The 23,064-nt window shown below is 42.0% G+C and overlaps 1 protein-coding gene across 1 annotated transcript in view; it reads right to left on the reverse strand.

Annotated features, from left to right (window-relative positions):
• MEGF10 (multiple EGF like domains 10) overlaps nt 1-23,064 on the reverse strand; it is a 155,520-nt gene that overhangs the window by 39,848 nt on the left and 92,608 nt on the right. Inside the window, exons 6-9 of the mRNA XM_081131156.1 lie at nt 18,373-18,619; nt 16,375-16,495; nt 12,584-12,720; nt 6,357-6,569 (exon numbers count right to left, since the gene is read on the reverse strand). Coding sequence (XP_080987282.1) covers nt 6,357-6,569; nt 12,584-12,720; nt 16,375-16,495; nt 18,373-18,619 — 718 coding nt within the window. The remainder of the gene's footprint in view (nt 1-6,356; nt 6,570-12,583; nt 12,721-16,374; nt 16,496-18,372; nt 18,620-23,064) is intronic.

The following is a 23,064-nucleotide window of genomic DNA, read 5'->3' on the forward strand; positions in this document are numbered from 1 at the left end:
ACAGAAACGTTGCATGAACTCGGCATCATGCTCTACGAGGATGGCTGTCACAACTGTGTCCTTTTGTCTGAAACTCATTTTAATTTTCATAAATCAAAAGCACTGATTCAATAAGGTTGATGCAATGAGAAGACCTAAAGGACTCCATCCAATGAACTATACCAAATCGGTTAACCAGGGTAATGTCCAAAGGGTTCCAAGTGCTGCAATCTTTTCGGCCTGTTTCTTCTTTAAGCTCCCCCTACCTGGAACAGCAGCCCCAGTGATGGGCCTGGCAGCCAGCTGTCACTCCACAGCAAATGGATCCATCAGCTGCGCTAAGATGCACACGTTGCTGAGGTTGACACAATAGGGCACTCTGTGGCACTCAAAACACATGTGCTCCTCACCGAGGAAAATCTTAACCAAACTAGCTCTGTTCACAATTGGAAGACTGTTAAAGATAGGCTTCCTCTCCAGAGATAAAACCCTCCCCTGACGTAGGGTCAAAACAAAATCCACTGTTGCACCCGGACTTCTGTTGAAGGACCTCTCATTGGAGGGCTGTTCAGAGATTTTCCACTCTTGGAAAGAATGATTCTTGGAGATAGATAAAGACTGAGGGTGGAATTCCAGCTGTCCCACTACCTGGGTAACCTTAGCGAAAGCACACAACCTCTCCGGGCCTGACATCCTAATCTGTCAAGTGAGGGTCTCAGCCACACCCTCGTAGGGTGGACAGTTTATTTTCCATTTTCAGAAATTTATTAAAATATACTTTTAGGAACCTGTTGCAACTAAATTCCCACAAGCAAAGGACTAGGCCTCTGTCACAAGCCTTACTCAGAACACATGGTGCGGAGAAATACCTAAGTACAGCTGTATATTTTAGGCGGTTACTTGGATATAGAAAGTTTGAACTCAGAAGACAAAGGTCTGAGTCTCAGGTCTACTTAGATCTATGCGGATTTTGTTATCTGCTATTTTCCTTGGGCAAATGACCTGTCCCTGAGCAAACACCTGGCATCTCCATGGATCTCAAACTTAACACATCAAAAACCCGGCCTTGGTCCTTCCCTTTCTTTACTCCTCTTATGGTATCTACTCCCAACTGTCCCCACCTCCAGTCACTCAGTTGTTTAAACTAAACTTTGGAGTTTTTCTTGATAGCTCCCTCTCCCTCCTCTCTCACACCCACTTCGTTGCTAGGACCTAATCATCCTACGTCCAAATTATATCTTGAAGCCATCTACATCTCTTCGCTCTCACTGTCACCATCCTGCTCCGAGCCAACATCGCCTGCTTCCTACACTCCCGGACGGCCTTCTACCTCATCTTGCGTCCTCTCATGCTCACCACCCAGAAGCAGATCATGCCTTAGTGTTCTCCGAAAACTTGCCAAAGGCTCCCCACTACACTTAAGAGTAAAACCCATAATGTTTGATATAGCCAGAGTGATCATATATGTCACTGTTGAAATCAGGACATTTTTAAGAGTGAAAGGGAGTTTCCAATAATTAAATTAGGACAAAAGGCCTAAACCAGATGGTCCCTGGGGCACCAGATAGAGAATCACCCTAAATATGGCCCATAGGCCCTCACCATCTGGCCACGGCCTACTTCCCAACCTCTTCTTTCATTTCTCTCTATTTACTATGCTCCACTGCAATGGATTTGTTTTAGTTTGTAAAAAAAATAAAAAAATTAAAAGTGTTGAGATTTTTCAACTTGAGGACCTCACATGGGCTATTCCGTATGTCTGAAATGCTGTTTCCCACTCTGCCCAGCTCTCTCCGCCTTCCCCTTCCAGTCTGAGCTTAAATAGTGTTCCTTCCTTAGAGAGGCTTCCCTGACCACTCACATTTAAAACAGACCTCTCCTGTCATTTTTTCATAGTACCCTGCTCTTTCTCATCTCACTCATCACAGTCTATAATCTTAGATTTATTATTACAGTCTTTTAATGTTTTCCTTCCCCTCTAGACTCTGAGCTCCAAGAGGGCAAGTGTGTTTTGTTACCCATCCCTGGCTCATAGTAGGCCCGCAATATATACTGATTGAGTGAGTAAGTGAAAATGTCACTGTTGATGTGTAGTAGGGTCTCACTCAAGGATCTTGTGTTCCCAAACGAATCTGTTGAGTAATCGGCAATGTTAAATTGTAATCTATATATTGGAATACAAAGGCAAGTTTTCCCCTAAAATTAGTTTTTCAAACGTCAAAGTCATGGCTTACAGGGAATCACCATTAATTGCAGGGAACACTCACTGATGTGACATTAGTGATTAATACTGTAAGTGAATGCAGACTAGCAGCCAGCATGTACTGAGCACTGAGCGTGTGCTCACACCATGCTCAGCAACCCACGTGTACTATTTCATTTAATCCTCACAAGCACTTTAAGTATTAGGTATGATCCCATTTTATAAGTGAGGAAACCGAGACCTAGAAAGAGTAATTCATTCAAAGTCTCACACAGGTAAGTGGCAGAATCAAACTCGAACCAAACTTATTTATACCAAAGAAAAAGGAACTTTGATAGCAGACTGCTAAGAGGGCTAGATATGGGAAAGAAATTGCTATTATTTTGTATAGAGCATAGGTAAAAGGTTAGCAGGACTAATAAAGGCTGTACTGTGCAAAAGGCAGGGGCAAATTTAAATTTACTTCAGTGATGCTCTGCATATGAGAAAAGGAAAATAACTATTTCAAGTAATGGGCTGGTTAAAGTAGTTTACCTCATCTAAACATACTATAAAAAAAAGTCATCTTTTAGTGGAAAATATTACTTTGCATTAAAAAGAAGAAAATAATTTTCATGGTATAGACATCAATTTTAAACAAAACAGACAGTTTGGGGCCAAGAAATTGAATTAAGCTAGAGGCAGACAGAGCAATTGATATTCGATGCCCCCTAGTGCAGCAAACTAGTTCTCAGATTGATTGACACCAAAATTAGTATTCTGCAATTTGTAATTAGGTATAGGAAGCCAGAGCACTTTGCAGGCATCTGATGTGTTCTCACGCAGGCAGCTTAATTGGTAATGAGATAGATTTACGCCTTGAAGTGAGAGCAGCAGATTAGAGGCTGAAGGGTGATAGACCCCTACCTGGTTCCTTTCTGTAGAACAGCTGCTTTGTGTATGTGAAAATAGAATATTTCCTATACATAAAGGAATATCGATCATTTTATACACATATATAACTAGACACCCATCTTCCAGTAAAATTTTTCAGTTCGAATTAAATTATAAGTCCAATACGATATTGGCTAAAATAGAATGAGTTACTGAAATTCCTTTTATTCATTTCCTTAGGGGTTATTAATGCTCAAATGTAATGAGAGTGAGGTGGCATTTGCAAATAGGCACATCCTGATTGCCCACAGCTATTAAATGTCCTTATTAACAAGAGCTAATATAAACATCTCATGTGGAATATTTCTAAATCTCAAATTTTATTTTCAAATACAATAATTTGTTATCATTGGGTTTTTTTCAAATGTGATTGTTACCAAGCAATCAAAATCATTTCCACCATAAAAGTTGGTTTTCAGGTGAAAAGTCCAGGTCACAGTGACTGTCTTTAGGCTCTATTATAGTGCTGTAATTTTAAGTACTAGTATCACCGATAAATATATTTAAATTCATTTGAACCCTAGGATAGATGGCAAAATAAAAATGGCTACAACTCCACCCATCAAGAGGTAGAGTATATTGAATCTGAAACTGGTTGTGTGACCTGCTTTGTCTACAGGAACATTAGCAAACATGCCATAACTGAAGGTTTGCAAAGTGTTTGCACGTTGGAGCTTGCCCTGTCTCTGGCTGCTTTTGGAAGCCGGTCGCCATATAGAGAAGCCCAGGCGAACCTGCTGGATGCTGGAGACACAGGGCTCAGTGACCCCTATCACCCAGCCAAACGTTAGACACGAGTGAGGAATTCCTGGCCCAGTCAGGCTGTAGTCAATGATCTGCCAACTGAACGTGGGGAGACCAGCAAAAGAACCACCAAACTGAGCCCAGCACAAATAGCCACGCAAAAAATTGTCAGCTAATAAATGTTTTATATCACTAAATTTAGGGTGGGATTTTGTTTTTAATGCAGCAAATGCTGATACAAACCCCTACCCAAATATGTGGCTGCAATATCTGTCAATATGTATGTCCATATAACTCAAAATTTACCTAAAGACAAGTTAAACTAATAGTTTTCATTGTATTAGTTATCTCATTAGTTATAATGAAGGTATTAGGATAAATATACATCATAAATTATGTAATAGCAAGCTCCACTTGCTTGATTAAATGGTAAAATGAATACGCTAGACTTTCAATTAATACAAAGATTCTATGCCCTTTAGTTCAAAGGAACCATATGTTTCCAGAAATTTTACATAGAAGTTTAAGATATAAAAATCAGATGGATGGCTCCAGCTGTGAATTCAACAAGATAGAGTCATATAATCATCATTCAAGTAGTTTTAATAGAAAATTTTAAAGCCAATTTTTAAAAGTAGCTTTTATTATTAGGGAAGAACTTCATAGGCTATTTGTTCTTTAATCTTCTTATTGTTAGGCATCATTAGACGGGTTTTAGTGTTCTTTTGATCTACGTGATTGTCAAATAATTTTTTGAACAGTTGGCCTTCCTTGTCCACGGGTTTTGCATTCAGGAGTCAACCAAACTCGGATCAAAATTATTCAAGGAGGGAGGAAATCCAGAAAGTTCCAAAATGCAAAACTTGAATTTGCCATAAGCAGAGCACTACGCTGAATCCACGTGCAAAAATGATGTGTAGGCTTACCCCGCTGCAGCTTATATGCAAATGCTACCCTATTTTACAGATGGGATTTGAGCATCTTCAGATTTAGTATCCAGGGGGGTAGGGGTGTGCTGGAACCAATCCTCCAAAGATACTGAGGGATGACTCTACTCTTCGTTAATGCATACGTGCTTGGGCAACATGGCCAGTGTCAAAATTATCATGGTATTGATGTCAATCAAATAACTGTCTGCTTGCACCTGCCACTACTAACATGGTCCCCAACAACAAAACCAACACTTAATCTGCTCCTCCAATTCTTCTCAGAGCAGAGCTCCTTTGTATAGGTTCAGGAATCTATTTGATTTCAGGCTGGGTCTACATACAATGAAAGAGCACACTGGTAATTAAAAGCTACTATTACTATACAAGGCTTAGCTTTTGCTGGGACAAGCTTTACAGCAGAAAAGGTAGCCAAACTCATGACTTTTCCCTAAATTCTTCAAGCTCCTTAAACATTGGAGAGATTAAAAACAAACAAAATCCAGCAGAAATTATTAATTTTTACTCCCCAAATATTTAGCTTGATCATGTAAAGAGTGGCAGGATTTTCCAATAAAGAAAACCAAAAGTTGACTGAAGTAGTTTACAAAGTTGCTTGAGACCTTAAGAATGTACTTCTTTGACACGCCCCACTAAAATGAACACACACACGCACACATTGCAAAAGTCCATTATTTTGTTCCTAACAATGGTTTAAAGAAGAGACCAACCACAGGCTCCTGTTTACTTTTAACTTTTGTGCATTTGAGATTTGATGTGGCCACGAATTATCTTTTAGAGTCATAAATGAAGTAACAGCTGTGCTGACTGCAAATAAAGTAATTCTTGTAACGTCTGAGCTGCTGTATAATGCACAACATTTTTGTCAAACTCAACTTTCCCAGCAGTTTACAAATGAAACCCAGAATTCTAAGTGATATGTATCTGGTCCTTGGGGAAGGAAAAGGAAGTAAGGGGGTGGGAAGATATTTTCAGGGCCAGACGAGGTACTGTAAGGTGGGTGGGATCATGGTTTCCTGCTCTTAAATTCTTCAAGAGATTTTTGAGCTAAGAGACCCCTGTGAGTTCGATGTCAGGGTAATCAATTCTGGAAACATATTTCACATGTGACAGCCACATGTGAAGCACTTTCACAAAATTTCCACTGGTACACTTCCTCTCTACACAGATGTTCTTTCTGTCAAGTAAAAGATGTTGCCGTGAGAATCCTTTTGTGATATTTTTACATACTACACTGGGCTTAACCCATGTCTCTCATTGCATCTTTGCTTCTCGGGGGATGTCACAGAAGCCCTCTCTCAGGGAAACGTTCTATTAACCTCAGCAAATTTAATTTTTGCTAGTCACCATTAGTAGAGAATAGAATTTAATATCCACCCACAACCATCTAACAATGTTAGCGCTTCTGGTTTAGACCACCTCCCACCAAGTACAAAAGTCCTCCATTTACTTAGTGGTTCCCACCCAGGATGACTCAGAGGCAGGAATCTCCCCGCCAATCTCTCCTTTCAAGTGGTGGACATGTCCTTCCAGGGGCAACAGACCCTCACCTGTGAGTGTTGTCCAGGTGGCAGGGGCACCGCTTGTCACATTTGATGCCATAGAGCCCGTCGGGGCACAGGCGCGCCTCGCAGTGCTCACCGGAGAAGCCTGCCTCGCACAGGCAGGAGCCGCTCACGTGGTAGCAGGTCCCCCCGTTGACACACCGGCAGGCCTCCGCGCACCGCGCGCCGAACGTGCCAACGGGACACTCGTCCTGGCACCTGCAGGCAGGAGGTGGGGGCGGGCGGCAGGTTAGCACCTTGTGAAAACAGTCGATTCGGACAGACTTTGTTACGTATAAATTGAAACTACTTTTGGGCCTGATGTTTATTTAGTGATGACCCCTTTTCAGGTATGAAAATCATTAAGATGAATTACTCTGACTACGGATAGTGACAGCAATATGAACTGATCAAAGAAATAACATAAACGAAATAAAATGACAAGCTTGGGACATGAAGCATGCTTTAAATGTAATGCTGGCCAAAGGTATATATAACGTGTTAGTAGGTATCAGGAAAGGGAGAGAAGAAATTGTCCAAATGTTAGTCCCAGTCTATAATTAGGAAACTAAAAAATGTCTTTCCGGGTTCCAAAGAGAAAATTTTGCAGCAAATTCGAAACTAAATTTTAATTCCTCTGGCGTTCATGCTGACATTAATTAAAGGTATGTAACTAATAAAGTCCTCTTTAGATCAGGGAGGTCTGAGACTGAAATCAGATGTCCTCGATTCCAACCCGGGGGTAGGAGTGGGTAGATTGTGGGAAGGCATGGAGTTCCCTAACGCAAAATTTTTATTAAACAGGGTACTGTCCTCTATTGGGAAGAAGGAAGGGCTGTCAAATGGCAAGAAAAAAATACCAGACCTCAAATATACACTTTATTGCCTTCTTAAAAATGACATTAGTGCTGTCCCAGAGGAAGGATATGCTCTGGGGAAGCTGGATCGGGGCGAAGCAGAGTTGCTGGAGGGAATCATGATAGAGAAGGGAACACTTGCATTGCTCCATAGGAAGCAGGACTAGTTCTTGGCCAGCCAAACCTCCTTTCGACCAGGCAAAGTGGCTTGATGGAGCTTTCTGCAGCAGAAGGAGTGCTTTTCGCCAAGGGAGAGGGAGATGGGGTCTCATCTAGCCAAGTAGAGTAACACTGTGATTCTCAGCAGCTACTTCCCATATCTTGCCAGACCCAGAGTCTAAAATGTAGGTCAGCCCTGCACTTTTCAGGTCGATAGAATGCAAGCAGCAAGTGCGAAACAAATTCAAGCATACTTAAAAACAACAGTAAAGCGGCTGAAAAGCCAACATTTTCCACACAACTGCGTATGTTTAATGATAGGGTGTGGTTACTAACAATACCAGGCTGGGCAGGAATTCTATTTAAGTCTAGAGGACAAATCTTGAGAATCCTTTGATATTTTTCTGGTTAACTCTGGCTCTCACATATATTTAGTGGGATAGACACAAGGGAAAGAACCTCTTGTGTTTGTTAGTAGGCAGAGTCTTCGAATCAACTGCTCAACAAATTATTAAGTTCCCAAGTAATTGCACTAACATTTAGCATGAAATCAGACATGTACTTTGAAGTTACACATGAGTCTATCTATTTTTTTTAGATCAGAATATTTTTAAAAGGTGTTCTATTTTTAATTTGTAAAAAACTTTAATAAGCGACATAGCTTGGTTTATTCTTTAAAAATGTAAACTTCGGAGAAAAAAATGCTGAGGTACAATAATTTGGCCCCATCATGGCTCTGCTAAATGCTAGCGAGACAACTTGACAATGTTTCTGTCCAGATTTCTTTTTTTGCAAGTCAGTACCAAAAAGAAAGAGTGAAGGTAAAAGGGTTTCTCCCTCTTGCATGGATTTGAAAGCAAACCCAAATGCTAAGCGTTGGGCTGCATGATTTTAACTTAGTGAAAAGCCCAGCTCTTCACGTGGGTGAACAGGGTAGGGATCGGAAGCCTGGAAAAGTGTCAGCTACCAAATGACAGGGAACCAGTGTGTATATTTTACATCTTGGCAGAGACTTCCTTTTCTCTGGGAAAACAATACTCATAATAGCTGGTCTTGGCCATATTTATCTTTCTAACTTATAATTAAATATACTACTAGTTTGTGTTATAAATGGCAAAGAGCCATTTGTATTTTACTCACTAAAGTAGCCAGGATGTAAAGCGTGGTTCATATTCCCGCTTCTCTGGTCAATGTTGCACTTGAAAGAGAATCCTGTTAATAACAGGGATATCTGTTTCCATCTGCCAAACCCAAATGGTAGGGGCGTAAGATACTAGAAGACATTGTCTATCTTGGAAATAAACACAATCCCAAAGTAGCTTATACCTTTCTGATTGGCTAAATGCAAAGGCTTCGTCAAGCGGTCTTATATCCCCTTTTTTGGTCCCTTTATGAAAAAGAAGCACCACTTCCCAGCAAATTAATGCCCTTACTGTTGCTTTTGTGGTACCAAGTGGAACAAGAAACCTATCTTAGGAATCGGGAAAAGAGGAAATATATTTTCTTTTTAAAATATTTATATTGATTTCAGAGAGAGGAAAGGAGAGGGAGAGGGAGCTAGAAACATCAATGATGAGAAAGTCATTGATCGGCTGCCTCCTGCACACCCCCGACTGGGGATGGAGCCCGAAACCTGGGCCTGTGCCCTGACCGGGAATCGAACCCCGATCCCCTAGATCCTAGGTTGATGCTCAACCGCTGAGCCACGCCCAGCCAGGTGAGGAAATATATTTTCTTAGGAGAGATGGCAGAGCGGTGGATAAAAGATAATAATAAATATTGGCCATAATAGAAATACGGATATTTTAGAATTTCAATCTATTTTTTAAGATTTTGAATAATGCTCTGGAATTAGGAAACACAGATAAGCAATATATAGAGATAAACTAATAAGACATGACACGAATTCCCAAACCAACGAAGGTCACAGGATTGTTTTAGTACCATTTCAGTCATTATATTGCATCTCATTGTGAACTTGGGGAAAAGGGAGGGAATTAGCCTATAAGGGGTGGTAGCTTCCTCCGTCTCCCTGTCCTTTTGAGCATGTCCTTCCCTACAGCGACTGGAACAACTGGGTCAAATGATGACATAGTGAAAGAACCACATTCCTCATTAAATCTGAATTGATGAATCAGACTCCTGCCCTTCAAACTTCTGGAACTGCTGCTTGGGAGGAAACACAAAAGGCCCTGGGAAACAGTCAACTTTTCCACAGTCCTAGACACAGGAAAGGGTCCCTCCACTGAAGACCAATGCTGCATCCCCGATTTCTGTCTATAATTTCTGGCGTTACCTCCTTTCACACATATTCATCTTCACTTTGAGGGTAATACGGCCACAGGCATGGCAGTTACTGTCTTAGTTTTCATAACAGAGTCCAGAATTGATCCACGAATCTCTGTCCAGCGTTGACATTTATGCAGCACCAATGATGTGCATGGACCCCAGCAAGGCCATCAAAGGCGTGAGTGATTCCATGAGAACGCATTAGCATTAAAAACACTCTTTTAACGCCTTTCGGAGAATTTTGGGGAGGATCTGGAAACCATCCTCTCCTTACTCTTGCTTGGCTGTGACACTTCACATTTCCCTTATAATATCCTCTCGACCTTTCCACAAACCCCCAAGCCTATTATTTAGGCATCCCATGAGCTGCTCTGCCTGCCTCCGAGGAGTCTCTTTTGTTTTTCTGTTTGTCCTCTGGCTGGGAAAGCTGCTCCCACATCCTGCTAGTGCTGGGCTGGCAGTGCATGTGGTGGCACCTGCTCCTCCAGGCGGCAGCCCTCTGGCCTAACCTCGGTCCTCAGGTTACCGCTGACTGCTCAACACAGGGGTAGGCCCTTTCCCCACCCCTCCTGCCACAAGCTGCCCCATAGCCACTCACTTTTTTCCTTTCATAGTGACAAATGTGCTTGTCTTCATTGTGTGTGTATATGTGTGTGCGTGTGCGTGAGACCTCTAGAACCCAGGTGGGTGTAGCCTAACTGAAAACAGACCTCATGCCATCAGTTCATCAGAAAAATAATGGTTACAAGAACAACTCGAGAAGCAAGTTCCCTCTTCACTTTCCTTCGCTTTCTCTGGCTCTTCACCTTCCTTGCTGCAAATGTAAAATTCACCTGAAGATAAGCTATTGTTTCCTTTCCTTGTATTCCACGTAAGGTGACTATAAGATTGCCTTATTTATGTGCTTCCTGTTTTTGTGTCACCTCGAATTTGAGACTTAAATCCCTAGAGGGCAAAAAACAATTACATTTAAATTTTTAGTGCCCTAAAGTATTACACAAAACTAGTATTTAGGATTCTGCTGGGTCCTGTGCCCCTCCTTTCCTGACTCATCTTTCTATAATAAGATGTCAGTGACACATGGATCCAGAACTCATCTAACAACCTCCTCTCCTCCGAATACAACCATAAACCAGGATGTAGGTCACAAAGATGTTCTGAGTAGCCTAATTACATGTTGTAAAATCCATGCACTAAAGGTGTCGATTATTCATAACATCAAAAATTAAAGAAAAAATGCATAATTATATTAACAAAAGATGGAAAAGCCTTTAACGAAATTAAACATATCCTACTAACTAAAGTCCCTAATAAAAATAGGCATAATAAAACCACTGGAGCATGAAGACAGTTTACTAAGAATCAATATTAAACATGAAACTATACATTTCCAATAGAATTAGGAACAAGACAGGAATTCCCACTTTTACCTCTTTTCATCAACATTGATTTAAAGGTTTTAATTAATTCAAGAAAGTGAAAAGGTCATTATGTATTGAAAAGAAGAGACTAACTCATCTTTATTTGTAGATGATGAAATAACTTTAGTATTTGCTAAAAATATCATTAGAGTTAACTAAAATGTCTGTTAGAGTGACTGAAGAAGTAAATACAGGGTGGGGCAAAGGTTTACAGTTGTTTATAAGGAAAATAATATAATAATTAATAAATATAACAGAAGAATAAACTCTGTATTTCATGTACTCACAACTGTAAATCTACTTTTGTCCCATGCTATATTCAAAAGTAAGTTTTCCTTTATCTAAAAATACCCAATTAGAGACTGAAACAGAATTTTTCAAAAATTACAAAATGCTTAGTAATAAATTTAACAAGGAATTGCAGAATCTAATTGGAGGGGGGAAACATCCTACAGTATCTTATTAGAAGTCATAAGATCAGACCAGAATTTTAGAAAGAAACAAAATTAAGGAAGAAAGTTGAAGGAACTCTTAGTTCACAGATATCATCAAAAAATGATGACAGCTAATATTTACACAGTCCTAGACAATGCTCAAATTGAAATCACTAGGATTTATACAGTTCATAGAAATCACTCAACTATAATAATAGCTAATATTAATCTCCAGTTTCAGCACTGTTCTAAATGCTTTGGTGTACTTATTTCATCCTTATAACAATCCTAGAGGAATGTACAATTATTTGAAAATTATAGACGGGGACACAGGTTCCAAAATCTTTGTCTTTACCCATTATACTCTTCTGCATCTCGTCTCTTTTCTCTAATTTTACACACATATCCAATGAGCTTGATTACCTTGTCTTCCAAGATATAACAGATTAAAGAGCCATTTAGAAGATGCAGGGTGAGCAAACCCCCTGGGTTAACAGTTCACTATCTAATATAAAAATTGGCCAACAGTGAATGAAAGAGCCACATGAGCACAGTCATCTGCTCTTAATTCACGTGGGACCAGAGGGCCCTGTAAGTCCCATCGCATCTTACTATATCGCTAGAACACAATAAAATGACTGGTGTTGTTAATAGAGTTCTGAATCATAAGAAGGTAACATTTATGTCCAACATACTTTTTAAAGATACCTAAATAAATCAATAAATCTAACCAGGAATGTTTACAAGGTAAAAAGTTTGGTGCGTGAAGTGGCTGACCTAAACATTCAACTGTTTAGAGTGACATCCTCATCGTAGATTTTGAGTGAGTGATATTTATTATTATTATGATTGTTATTTTAATGCTGTCTCTGTTTCTTCAATTCACCGTCACTGTCTATGACTCAGTTTCTATGCATCAAGTTGGGAAAGAATGTGTCAGACACTCATACCTTACAGGGGCTCTGGAATATTCTAGAACAGTCACAGACACATAGGGGCGGAGGTGTTCGCTGGACCTTTTGGGCTTTCTCCTCTCGTGACATTACAAACAGAAATACAAGACTGTCCCTTACCGTTCCCCTGTGTATCCTGGACTGCAGCGACACTGGCCTGTGGCGCCATCACACGACCCTCCATTATGGCACTGACATTCTTGTGAACAGTTCTTTCCAAAGCGACCCTCAGGGCAAGGCTGACCACACACTGTGCCCTGCATTCAAAGAGACCTGGCAAATTAGACAGGCGTCCAGCCAGGGGAGGGCCACAGGAGGGGGAGGAAATGAGCTGAAGGGGATTTTAGAACACAGGTTCGTCACCTTAAAAAACGTTAGACATTTTATATTGATTTATTTACTTGGTAAGCCTAAATCTCAAGATACATTCAAAGGTGGCAGAATAGTAATCTTAAGAAATACCCACCATATTAAAAAAACGAAAGCTTAAGATAGAGTCACATCAAATTTTATGGTAACCCAAGGAATTTATAAATCCTTCCAAGTGCTATTCCTTGTGTCTTACATGTACAATAGTCAACAATACCTATTGAGCATCCATGGCATAAACAGCGACATCTGGTGCAAACAGAATCTCCAAACACTTTACCGTATGTTCTAGGGAGGCCTCACATTATCATTGGCTTTCCTTCTGTAACGTGCCATTGCATAACACTGAAATTTTGTGTACCCGAATTAACAACAACATCGTCTAAGAAAGACTTCTAAAGCAATGAACCTAGACATTTTATTTCAGAAGAAATAACTTCTGTATTCAGCAGGTTCGACAAACATTGCTGGGCCAAGATCAATAGGAAAGCTCATTTCCTGGTAAGAAAATCAGGAGTAACTTGGACTTGTCTCCTCGCCCTTGAGGCTGCCCATCTTGTCATATTTATCCCAATCCTATGGGGAAAAGAATAATATCCTGCACCAGTAAATCTAGGAAACACTTTGCTATTTCCCACCTCATTTGGCTGCATAGCCTGGTCTTTTAGCTTATCTATCTATTGGGGTTGTTGTTGGAGCAAATGACATATTGCAAATAACAGGAATTTTTAAAGTGTTTTTAACTGTTGGAGGCTGTTGCTTTGTTCTCCTTTTCTTTAAAAAAAAAAAAAAAAAAAAGGCAGACTGTGGGCACTCTGAAATTGGAGGCTAGTGCACACCAGATGGTTTTGTAAATGTTTATTCTGGAGAGCATAAGAAAATACATTTCCTCTAACTCCTGGCTACCCACAAAGGCAGTTGGTGTGCTAATTAAGTCTCCTCTGGTGGTTTCTCTCTATCTACAAACACAGAAAGTTCTTCCACAGACTCTTGGAACCGAAAGAGCCTTTGAGAAATGATTCAAATCAACGCCTGACTGAGAGCCATCCATGAGCCAGGCATAGCGCTTGACCTCTGAGAATCAAAGATAAGGTCACACCCTTATTAACTGACATGTAGCGAGAGGGACAGATGTAAAAAATAACTCTAATCCCTCCATGAGCACAACATGTAAACATGACTGAAGGAATAATACACTAAGGATCGCTCTGTGGGAAGCAGGGGTTCTGATGAAAATTCTACTCTCTCGGGGACAGGCTCTCACTAGTCAGCTTGTAATGGTCCCACATAAGCCTGAGATGCTGCTGAAATGCTGTTTATGAATAAGAATTAATGTGAGCAAACAGCTTTAAGTCGGACATTACTTCTACTAGCTAAAATACATGTGTGTGTATGTGTAACAGGAAGGTATATTCGTCTTTGAAAAGCACCTAGGATGATAGGAAAAATAAGATCTTTAAAAGAGAAGTAGAAGATAGAAGCTCAGCTGCACAGAGAGAAAAACGACCTGAAGCATTCGGTAAGAAACATCTTCCAAGCAGGGGGCCAGAGCATAAGGAGGCTCCCCTGGGCTGATGGAGTTGGCACTGGCCACCGGCCACCAGCCACCTGCTGGGTGGGACTCACAGTCCAAGCCTGTGGTTACTACTATGCCGCACTGTGACTATCCCAACCAAGAAGAAGAAACCTTCAGTCTCAAGATGAGGCAACTACACATTCGATGTCTACACAGACATCCTAGGAGTAGAAAGCCTACATGTCCTTATTTAAAAAACACATAGCTCTTCCCAGTGTTGACAAAAGGCTGAACAAAATAAAGGAAAGAGAAAGAGCCAAAGATAACAGAGCATTTCTACCTTGGGCCACTAAAAGAGAAATGTTGGTTTTAACGAAAATTAAAAAAAAAAAAGTAGAGGAGGAGTAGCCTTAAGAGAGGCCACCTGCCACCTGCTGGGTGTACAAGTTTGGATTTAACACTGACTTTGATGGCCTGTGTGAACCACCTCAGTGCTCCTTTCATGATCCCTGTTCACCTTCTCGTTGGTGCCCAATAAAAGGATCCCTCACTGTGACTTTACCACTTCATGGAATTCCTCCAGGCTCTGCCTTCAGAATCAGACCTTGTCTTGCCTGCTTACCATTTCTAACTCTCATCTTGGGTCTGATGTTTGTTTTCCACTTGTCCCAGTGCTCTGGACATCTTGACCTCTCCCTTATTTCCTGTGACTGTCGCTGGGAACTGGACTCCAGTTCTCTTTTGCTCTATGCCTACAACAAGGGCAATACCAGACCAATTCCATCCCACATCAGGCTCCTAAGACTGAAGCCTGGGCATCACCTAGACAGATGGCGGCTTCATTATAGGTAACCTAGGTTGGGGCATCTAACAGGATAGTGACAGATACATGTCTGGGAAAGTTAAGATTTTGGAAAATCAGCCTATGGTTGTTAAAGCCATGAGTCTGGATGAGATTTTCAGAGAAGATTTATAGTAAGAACAGAGAAGAACAACAAGAATGAAACCTACAAAATACTGCAATAAAGTGATTTGTAGGAGGCAGAGAATTAGGAAAGGAGATCTTAAGGAGAGGTAGGAGAGAGGGTTATCAGAGAAGTGAAGGGAAAAGAGATTAAGAAAGGGAAATAGATGAGGGACAGTGTCAAAGCTTTGGAGAAATGAAGCTAATGAGAATGGAAGAGTGGAATGAGAATGGATTTGGCAATTAAGAAGTCACTGTAACTATGCAAGAGCAACTTCCCACCCTCATGGAGATAAAAATGACCATGAAGTAAATTGTTCTTTTATTTTTTGTTTGTTAATGAAAGAAAGAGACATTGGTCATTCACTCTTCTGCCTTCAAGCAGACCTGTATGCACAAACCAACTCAAAGAAATAAGAACCAATATTATTTCTTTGTTTCAGAGAAATCTAGTTAGTAAAAGTTTTGACATTGTGCATTCAACATCACATTAAACTTGTGTGATGCCACATACAGAAAGAGTATCACAGTCAAAGTTTGGAAAGTGTGGTGAATTATAGCTTCCTCTTGGATTATGATATTAAATGATCTGAGAAGTTCTGCAACACTTGGGAAACTTGGTCTACCTGAAAGTATCTCCAGATTTATATGACCAGATAACTTTTTCATATAACACTTATTCTGTTAAGAATAACATTCTCAAAGAACAATAGTGATCTATGGAACATAATTATGAAAATGATTATTTAAATATGTCCAGTGTTTAACAGCTCTGGCTGCCATATGTAAGATGAGATATTTCCTTTTTATATCCTGAGGGGAAATTCAGGACAGATGGCCTACCATCTTTTCCATGAGGACCGTTAGTGTACTTCAAGTTCAGGATTGAATCACCTTCTGCCTTCTCTGGACCGAAGCATTCCAGCTTTGACATGGTTGTGTATTTCCAATTTTGGAATCTTTAACCATCAGTGTAACTTTATTTTGTGCTAAAGTCCTCCACATGTATTTTCACTTGAGTATCCTGAAACAGTGACTTTGGGAGGGCGGAGGGGAGCTTACCAGCCAGCCAGGAGGGCAAGAGCATTCCCCCGTGACGTGATGACACACTCCTCCATTCTGGCAGGGGCATCTCTGCTCACACTGTGGACCATGCTTGCCAGGGGGACAAAGATCCTCACAGCTGAGGGATTAACGGGTGACAAAGGACACCATTATTTATCCAACCACATGACCCTTAGGTTCACGGACACAAGAGCACTCAGGGCCCTAAAACAGACAAGCTTTCCCTGTTCCATATTGTTCATTTCATTACCATTGAGAGAATTAATCATATTTTCCGGAAGGGTCTTTGAGGGGTGAGCTGGTCCTTCCCTTTTTCTGGGGGTATTGTCTGATGAAGTCATTTCAACTTGAGGAGACTCTGTCCTATGTCAGAGTACCAAGTACTCCTGATGTCAAGAACTTACCATGTAACTTTCATAGAGCCCACGTGCTACATTTGAAGTCTATTTTTGTGTGTTTGTTCTAACCTCAAAGGAGGTTGAAACGTTTGCGCGCCCCCACTTTGTGCACGTCTTTCATAATCAGTTTTCAGTGTTCTCTCCTTCAGCCTGACAGTCTCCATGCCTCTAACTGACCGTGTCCCATGACCCCTCTTCTCTAAGCCTTTGTCTTTTTATTCTCCTGTGAAGTTGCTCCAAGTCTCCCAAAGCCCTAGTCAGCTGCGGCCTTGATAAAAACCCAGAGAAGCAATAGCAACAATTAAATCGTTTGGGATGATCATTCCTTCTTCTGAAAATCAGGGCTTTCCAGAGCTTTCTTTAGCTCTACTTTATAGCCCTAACATTGTCAGCAGGAAGCAGTTACCTAATCAGACCCATTTAAAAAAAATTTTTTTTTTTAGGTTTAGTTCTGTGATTTACAAGTGTAATTTTCTCAGTAAGGGAACAAGATTTTTTCCATCTTCTACTTTTATGGAAAATTCTGCCTCTTACTCCGTTTGCTAATACAGATGCTCCTCAACTTACAACGGGGTTATGTCCCGATAAACCCACTGTAAACTGAAAACATAATTTCAAAGTGTGGTTAATACACGTAACCTGCTGAACATCATAGCTTACATAGCCTACCTTAAACGTGCTCAGAGCACCTCCATTAGCCTCAGGTGGGCAAAGTCATCTAACACAATGAACATGCTATAGAATATCAGATGACTGGGGGGCTGTGGCTCCTGGCCACTGCCCAGCATCACCAGGGAGCGTCATACCACATATCACCAGTCTGAGAGAAGATCAATATTCAAAATTCAAAGTACGGTTTCTACTGAATGCATATTGCTTCACATCATCATGAAATTGAAAAATGGTTAAGCTGAAGCATTGTTAAGTTGGGGACCATCCACACAAGCAAACTGAAGAATGTCCTTCCCACGAAGAAAGTGGTGGAGTTAAGTGGTTGCTTCACTGCTGTCCAGAAGGAGTTAAACTACCTGTGTGCACATATCCCGCACAGATGTGATAGAGACTTTTATATTCACAAAGCAACGTGCAGTCTGTGGGCATTAAGTATCCCAGGTAACCTTTTATCATGGACTATTTCTAGCATCGTCTCCCTTTCCTCTTTTCTAAGGCACTGAGCCCATCCAGTTTTATCCAGCTAATTAATCTGCCACACAGAACAGAACAACACGGGCCATTAGCACCAGCAGTGTGAAAGGAATGTGACTGTGGGAGATGCAAAGTGTAACTTTAAACCTTTCCCAACGACCCCCAAATACTGCCATCCAGCACAGCCCCCCGGGCCTCTCTAGCTTTGTCCTGCGGAGAACAAAGCCTGGGCAATGGCCCTGAGCCTCTGCTGGGCTCTGATGCTCACGGGTCAGACAGCAGGACCTTCACGCGGCCATCACTGCCGATGTCCGCATCTGGGCAGGACTCCCGCCCTCTCAGTGAGCTTCAGGCCGCCACAGAAACGGAAGCACAGGAGTAAGGTGACAGCAGTGTCGCGAACGCAGGAGGGGGTGAGTTCTGCCATGCCGCGCAGCGGGATGTCACTCACAATGCTCCGGTGTACCCGGGTGGGCAGCGGCATTCCCCGGTGACGTGATCGCAGGTGGCTCCGTTCTGGCACTGGCACCTCTGATGACAGTCGTTCCCATAGGTGCCCTGCTCACAGCGGTCCTCGCAGCGCCAGCCCCGGAAGCCCGCGGCGCAGTGGCAGGCCCCCGTGATGGGGTTGCACAGGGCCCTGTTTTTGCACTGGCACCGGCTGCTGCAGTGAGGCCCCCAGTGGTCGCCATCACAGGCTGAGGTTGGGGAAAGAAACAGGGGGGACATTAGAGTATGGGATGGGTGAAGGCAAGCTCTTCACACTCAGCTTTTCTCTCCCTCATAGAAAACATGGCCTGATGGCGCCTTCATTGCCATTCCCTAGCTGGGCATCAGGGCCCAAGCACCAGCCCAGGGCACGCCTCCCGCACGGATGCTCAGCACTGAGCAAGCCACTTCCCGTCACGCCACTGCTGAAGCCCAGCTACATTTTCCCACTCTGCGCCTTTGCTCAGCCTGTTCCTGCACCTGGGATGTTGGGTTTGACGTGGCGGGGTGACTGGCCGGGGGCGGGGGGGGGGAGCCACTGTAGGGGGCGGGGAGGCTGCCTATGGGAATGGTCAGCTCATGCAGGTGCTCTTACGCACACTAACGAGTCTGGATTGCACCTTTTGGACAAGGAATTGGTAGTGAAGGGTTTAAGCAACGAGGAACACTGCAGGTTTGTCTCGTAGTAAGGTCAGCTGGCTACAGTGTGAGGAAAGGGCAGAACGGAGCAGAAAGTGACAGGCAGGAGTGCCGGGCAAGAGGAATGGCAGGAGATCAGGAGATGAGTGAGGGGCTGACCTCAGGCAGTGGTCATGAGACCAAGAGGGGCCCGCAGGCAGAGCCACTGAGGAGTGGATGACCCTGCTCCAGGGCTGGGCTGGGCTCTTTCAAAGCAAACAGCTGATCTGCTTTCAAGGTATCTATCAAAATATGTGCAACTGGGGGATAAGCAGAAAAGGCAGGGGGAAAAATCGGCTGAAACGTTTCAACTCACTGCCTTATTTTAAAAAATAAAACAACTCTGAAATATAAAATGGACAGCAAATAAGGATGTACTAGGCAAATGAAACCAGGTAAGACAAAGGCAAAAAACAGCATCTGAAAGATAGATGTAAAAGCACAGTTTCAAAGGAAAGGAAGAGTGGCTGTAATTCAAGTCAATGAGGAGGCAAAGGGGAGCAGGGAAGGGGAAAAAAACTTCAATCCCAAAGAGTCTAAAAATGATAAACAGTGACGACAAGCAAAACCTACTCTTAATATGCACTGCCCAGCCCGCTGTGCATTTATTTATTAATTAGATGCTATAAGAATCACTGGGGAAGATGCACCCTGCCTAGAGCTCTTAGGATAAATTGCTTTTATGATAAAAAAATAAAAAGTGTCATTTCATAAAAATTTGGTAACTTCAACAGACCTCAAATAAACTATTGGGGGGAAAAAACACCTAGGCACGTGGCAAACCAACAAATTAGATGTACAGGATTCATCTTCCAATATGAGAACCTATCTTTTGTTTCATAATATCAAAAGGTTTAAATGAATAATTCTGTTTTTAATCAGTATGGCTTTGGTCTCATTATTACTTTAATAAACATACTTTAATGCAATTAAAACAATGAGAGAGAGTTATTGAACCTAAAGCAGATCAAGAAAGCAATTACCTAAGAGCTCACAATCTCCTTTCAGAAAATAAGATTAGCTGGTAGTTCCAAGATGAGATTTAAGCCTAATTGTTAGTCATATGAGTTGTTTCTTTTATTGCCTATGGATATAGAAAAAAAAATTTTCAATTGTAACTCTTTCGATCTAGGATATATTCTTTTTTAAAAAAAATTACCTAGTATGTTCCTTTATATCCTTTCAGTGATCCCAGTTAGAGAAGAATCTACCTGTTCTTAAGGCCCACCAAAGTAAATCCCATGGTCCTTTATAACTTGTTCCCTGGTTCATCCACCCTAAGAGGAAGGGAAATCTTCACTCCATATAAGCCAAATCTGTCATCCTATAATGTGATCCTTTTTCTGCCTGTCCCTACAGTATAGTTGGTGCATCACTATTCTCTGTATTACAAATGATCTTATCCCTGGAACGTGAGTGCATCCTTGACCTAGCTCTTTGCTAGATTAAATGCGATAGCCCCAATACTTTTACTTATTTTTTAAAAGTTTATTATTTTATTTTATTTTTTGCCCTATCCTCTCCAAAGTTTCCATATCCCTCTCAACTTCCAGGAGCCTCAGATACTAAATATCCATTTTTTCCCTTCTATTTAGTAGAGGATTAATGGACTGACACACAAAAAATAATTTTAGCTACTAACATTACCTTGATAAGGGCATCAAGATCAAGTCAAAAGCATTAAAAAAAATCATGACGAGTTAAGAGTTCTTGTTCCCCACTGTGACACTGTGCTAAGGGTGGGTTGGAGCCCGTATGTTTTAGAAACTACTGTATGTTTGACAACGACAGGTGAGTGGCAGGAAGAGCTGCGGAGGGGACAGAGCTGGTCTCTCCTCGCCTCTGAATGGGATTTCCACATCCCATCCGGCAGCTTCTCTCCCAGCAGAGCAGTCAGGCGGAGACACCAGTTCTATTTTCTTAGGACTCAATTAAAAAACAAAAAGGAAAACCCAAAATATATCTCATGATAGAAGCGAGTTTATAGCAGAAATTGATAACTGTCAGCATCAAAGGATGGGTTTCGAGCTTTTAAAAGAATACCATCATGCCGACATGGTTAATTTCCTGGCCATAGCTAAGCACTGTGGTATGCTTTGAAGTGACAGCTTCTCCCCTTGGGGCTGTATTTCCCTAAAAGGCCCCTCATACATGGGCCTCACAGTGTATTCACTGGGCACCAACAGGGGCTACGCTGGGGGGAAATCCACATACAGACGTGTACAGACAAATAGGCAGGAAGTGGAATGAGTGGGACACAGAAGCCTGGCTTGCATTTAGCCATCACTGTGACTTCCTTTCTTCATTTGTCATATTTAACCACTTCAACACATCCATTTTTAAACGTATCCCAGCGAGTTACACAGTTCATCACACAAAAGCCAGCTTTCTTCCCTGGTTACTACACAGTCAAGGGTATGCTGACTGTCTAGAAAACAGGCAGAGTTTGTTCCCTCTGTTTTGTGCCAAGCTGAGCCAATTATCCTGAATTCAAGTGCCGTGCCTGGGAAGGCAGTCTGAGAGAATCCAGGCCCAAATCATCTGACTTCTTTTACTTAACACCTCACTCTAACCTCAAGAGGCAAGTGTTTCGCTCCTCAAGAGAAAGTGACCGGGCTGGTTACTCCCATGGACCACTTAAAAAAATGTAGTTAACATTGAAATAGCTTGACGTTCCTAACAAGAAAAGGCAGATAAACAAAACTGTGCTTCTGATTAAATTGAAAAAAACAAATTTGAGTACGGGTGTGAGGACTCATTTTCAACTTACTGTGCTAACAGCTAGAAACGGCTGTCAGAGGCAGTGCGCCCAGACTCCTGCAGATGTGTCAGGGGACAGTTCAAGACGGTCTCAGAGAGCACGGTCAGCTCGCTCTATTAATCTCTCATGATAAGTTGGAAATAAAGGGGATTTTATACTACTGAGTAATATCAGGAGAATACAGTCCATGCTACCGCCCCCAGTGACACCTCGTAGAGCACTGAATCCTCTCACCCTTCAGCCCCTATGGCTATAATTTCAAATGAGGACAGTCACCGCAGGTTGCACTCATGGGCTGGGTGTTGAATCTCACTCGAGGGATAACTCCTGAGCACCTGCCAGGTGCCAGCCATGGTACTCGGCCTAGAGTTGAAAGAATTAAAGAGCGCATGCTTCTAGGACCTTACAGTTTAGTGGCAGCGGCATCAAGTCACTAGGCAATAAAATAGCCTGGGATGAGCAATCGGGCAAGGATATCGACAAGGTGCCACTGAAACTACGGAAATGACACTTAACCAGCGCTAGTGTCAGGAAAGGCTGCCCAGCTAACAAGATGCCCAAGCTTGGGCTTAAAGGCAGAGTGTGCATATTTAGGCAAAGGGTGAGGATCTGTACATACAAAGAGAGGGCCTGGAAGGGGAGGGAGGCTGCAGGAGGTATTACATTCAGAGCGAGTGATACTTGCAATTGCCAAAAGGCTTTTAAATAGCAAGTGTCTATGAATGCCTTCTTGGGCTTCTATGCTGCTGTATCACAGCCACTATCATATCTCTTAGCCACAGGCACAACAAGAAGTTTAGAAAATAAGCAGAGATGGAGAGATATTATATATGTCCTCTCCCTCTGTCTCCCCAGTCTTCGAAACTCAGACCAGGAACCTCTGTCCTTCAGGTACATCTCTCAGGCCCAATTTGAGATGCTCTCTGAAAACAGCGTTATATATATTCTATGACATCCACTTACATCTCTTCATATCTCTCAAATAAGACTGACTTTCCTAGGCGTTTAGACACACTGACACCCTTTCTTGATCTTAGGAGTTGTAAAAGGCTTCGTACCACCATGTCCCAGCAGTCACTGGTTGACAATAATGGTCAGAAGCATTCTGAGTTCAGAGACAGCAAACTGAAAAACTGTGCACCCTGGGGCATGAAGCGGAGTAATGATAATGACGATCATAACCTCTCCCTTTTCACGGAAACCGCTGCTCTTAGG

This window comes from Miniopterus schreibersii (genome assembly GCF_964146895.1).
Source record: "Miniopterus schreibersii genome assembly, chromosome: 3".
NCBI lineage: Eukaryota > Metazoa > Chordata > Mammalia > Chiroptera > Miniopteridae > Miniopterus > Miniopterus schreibersii.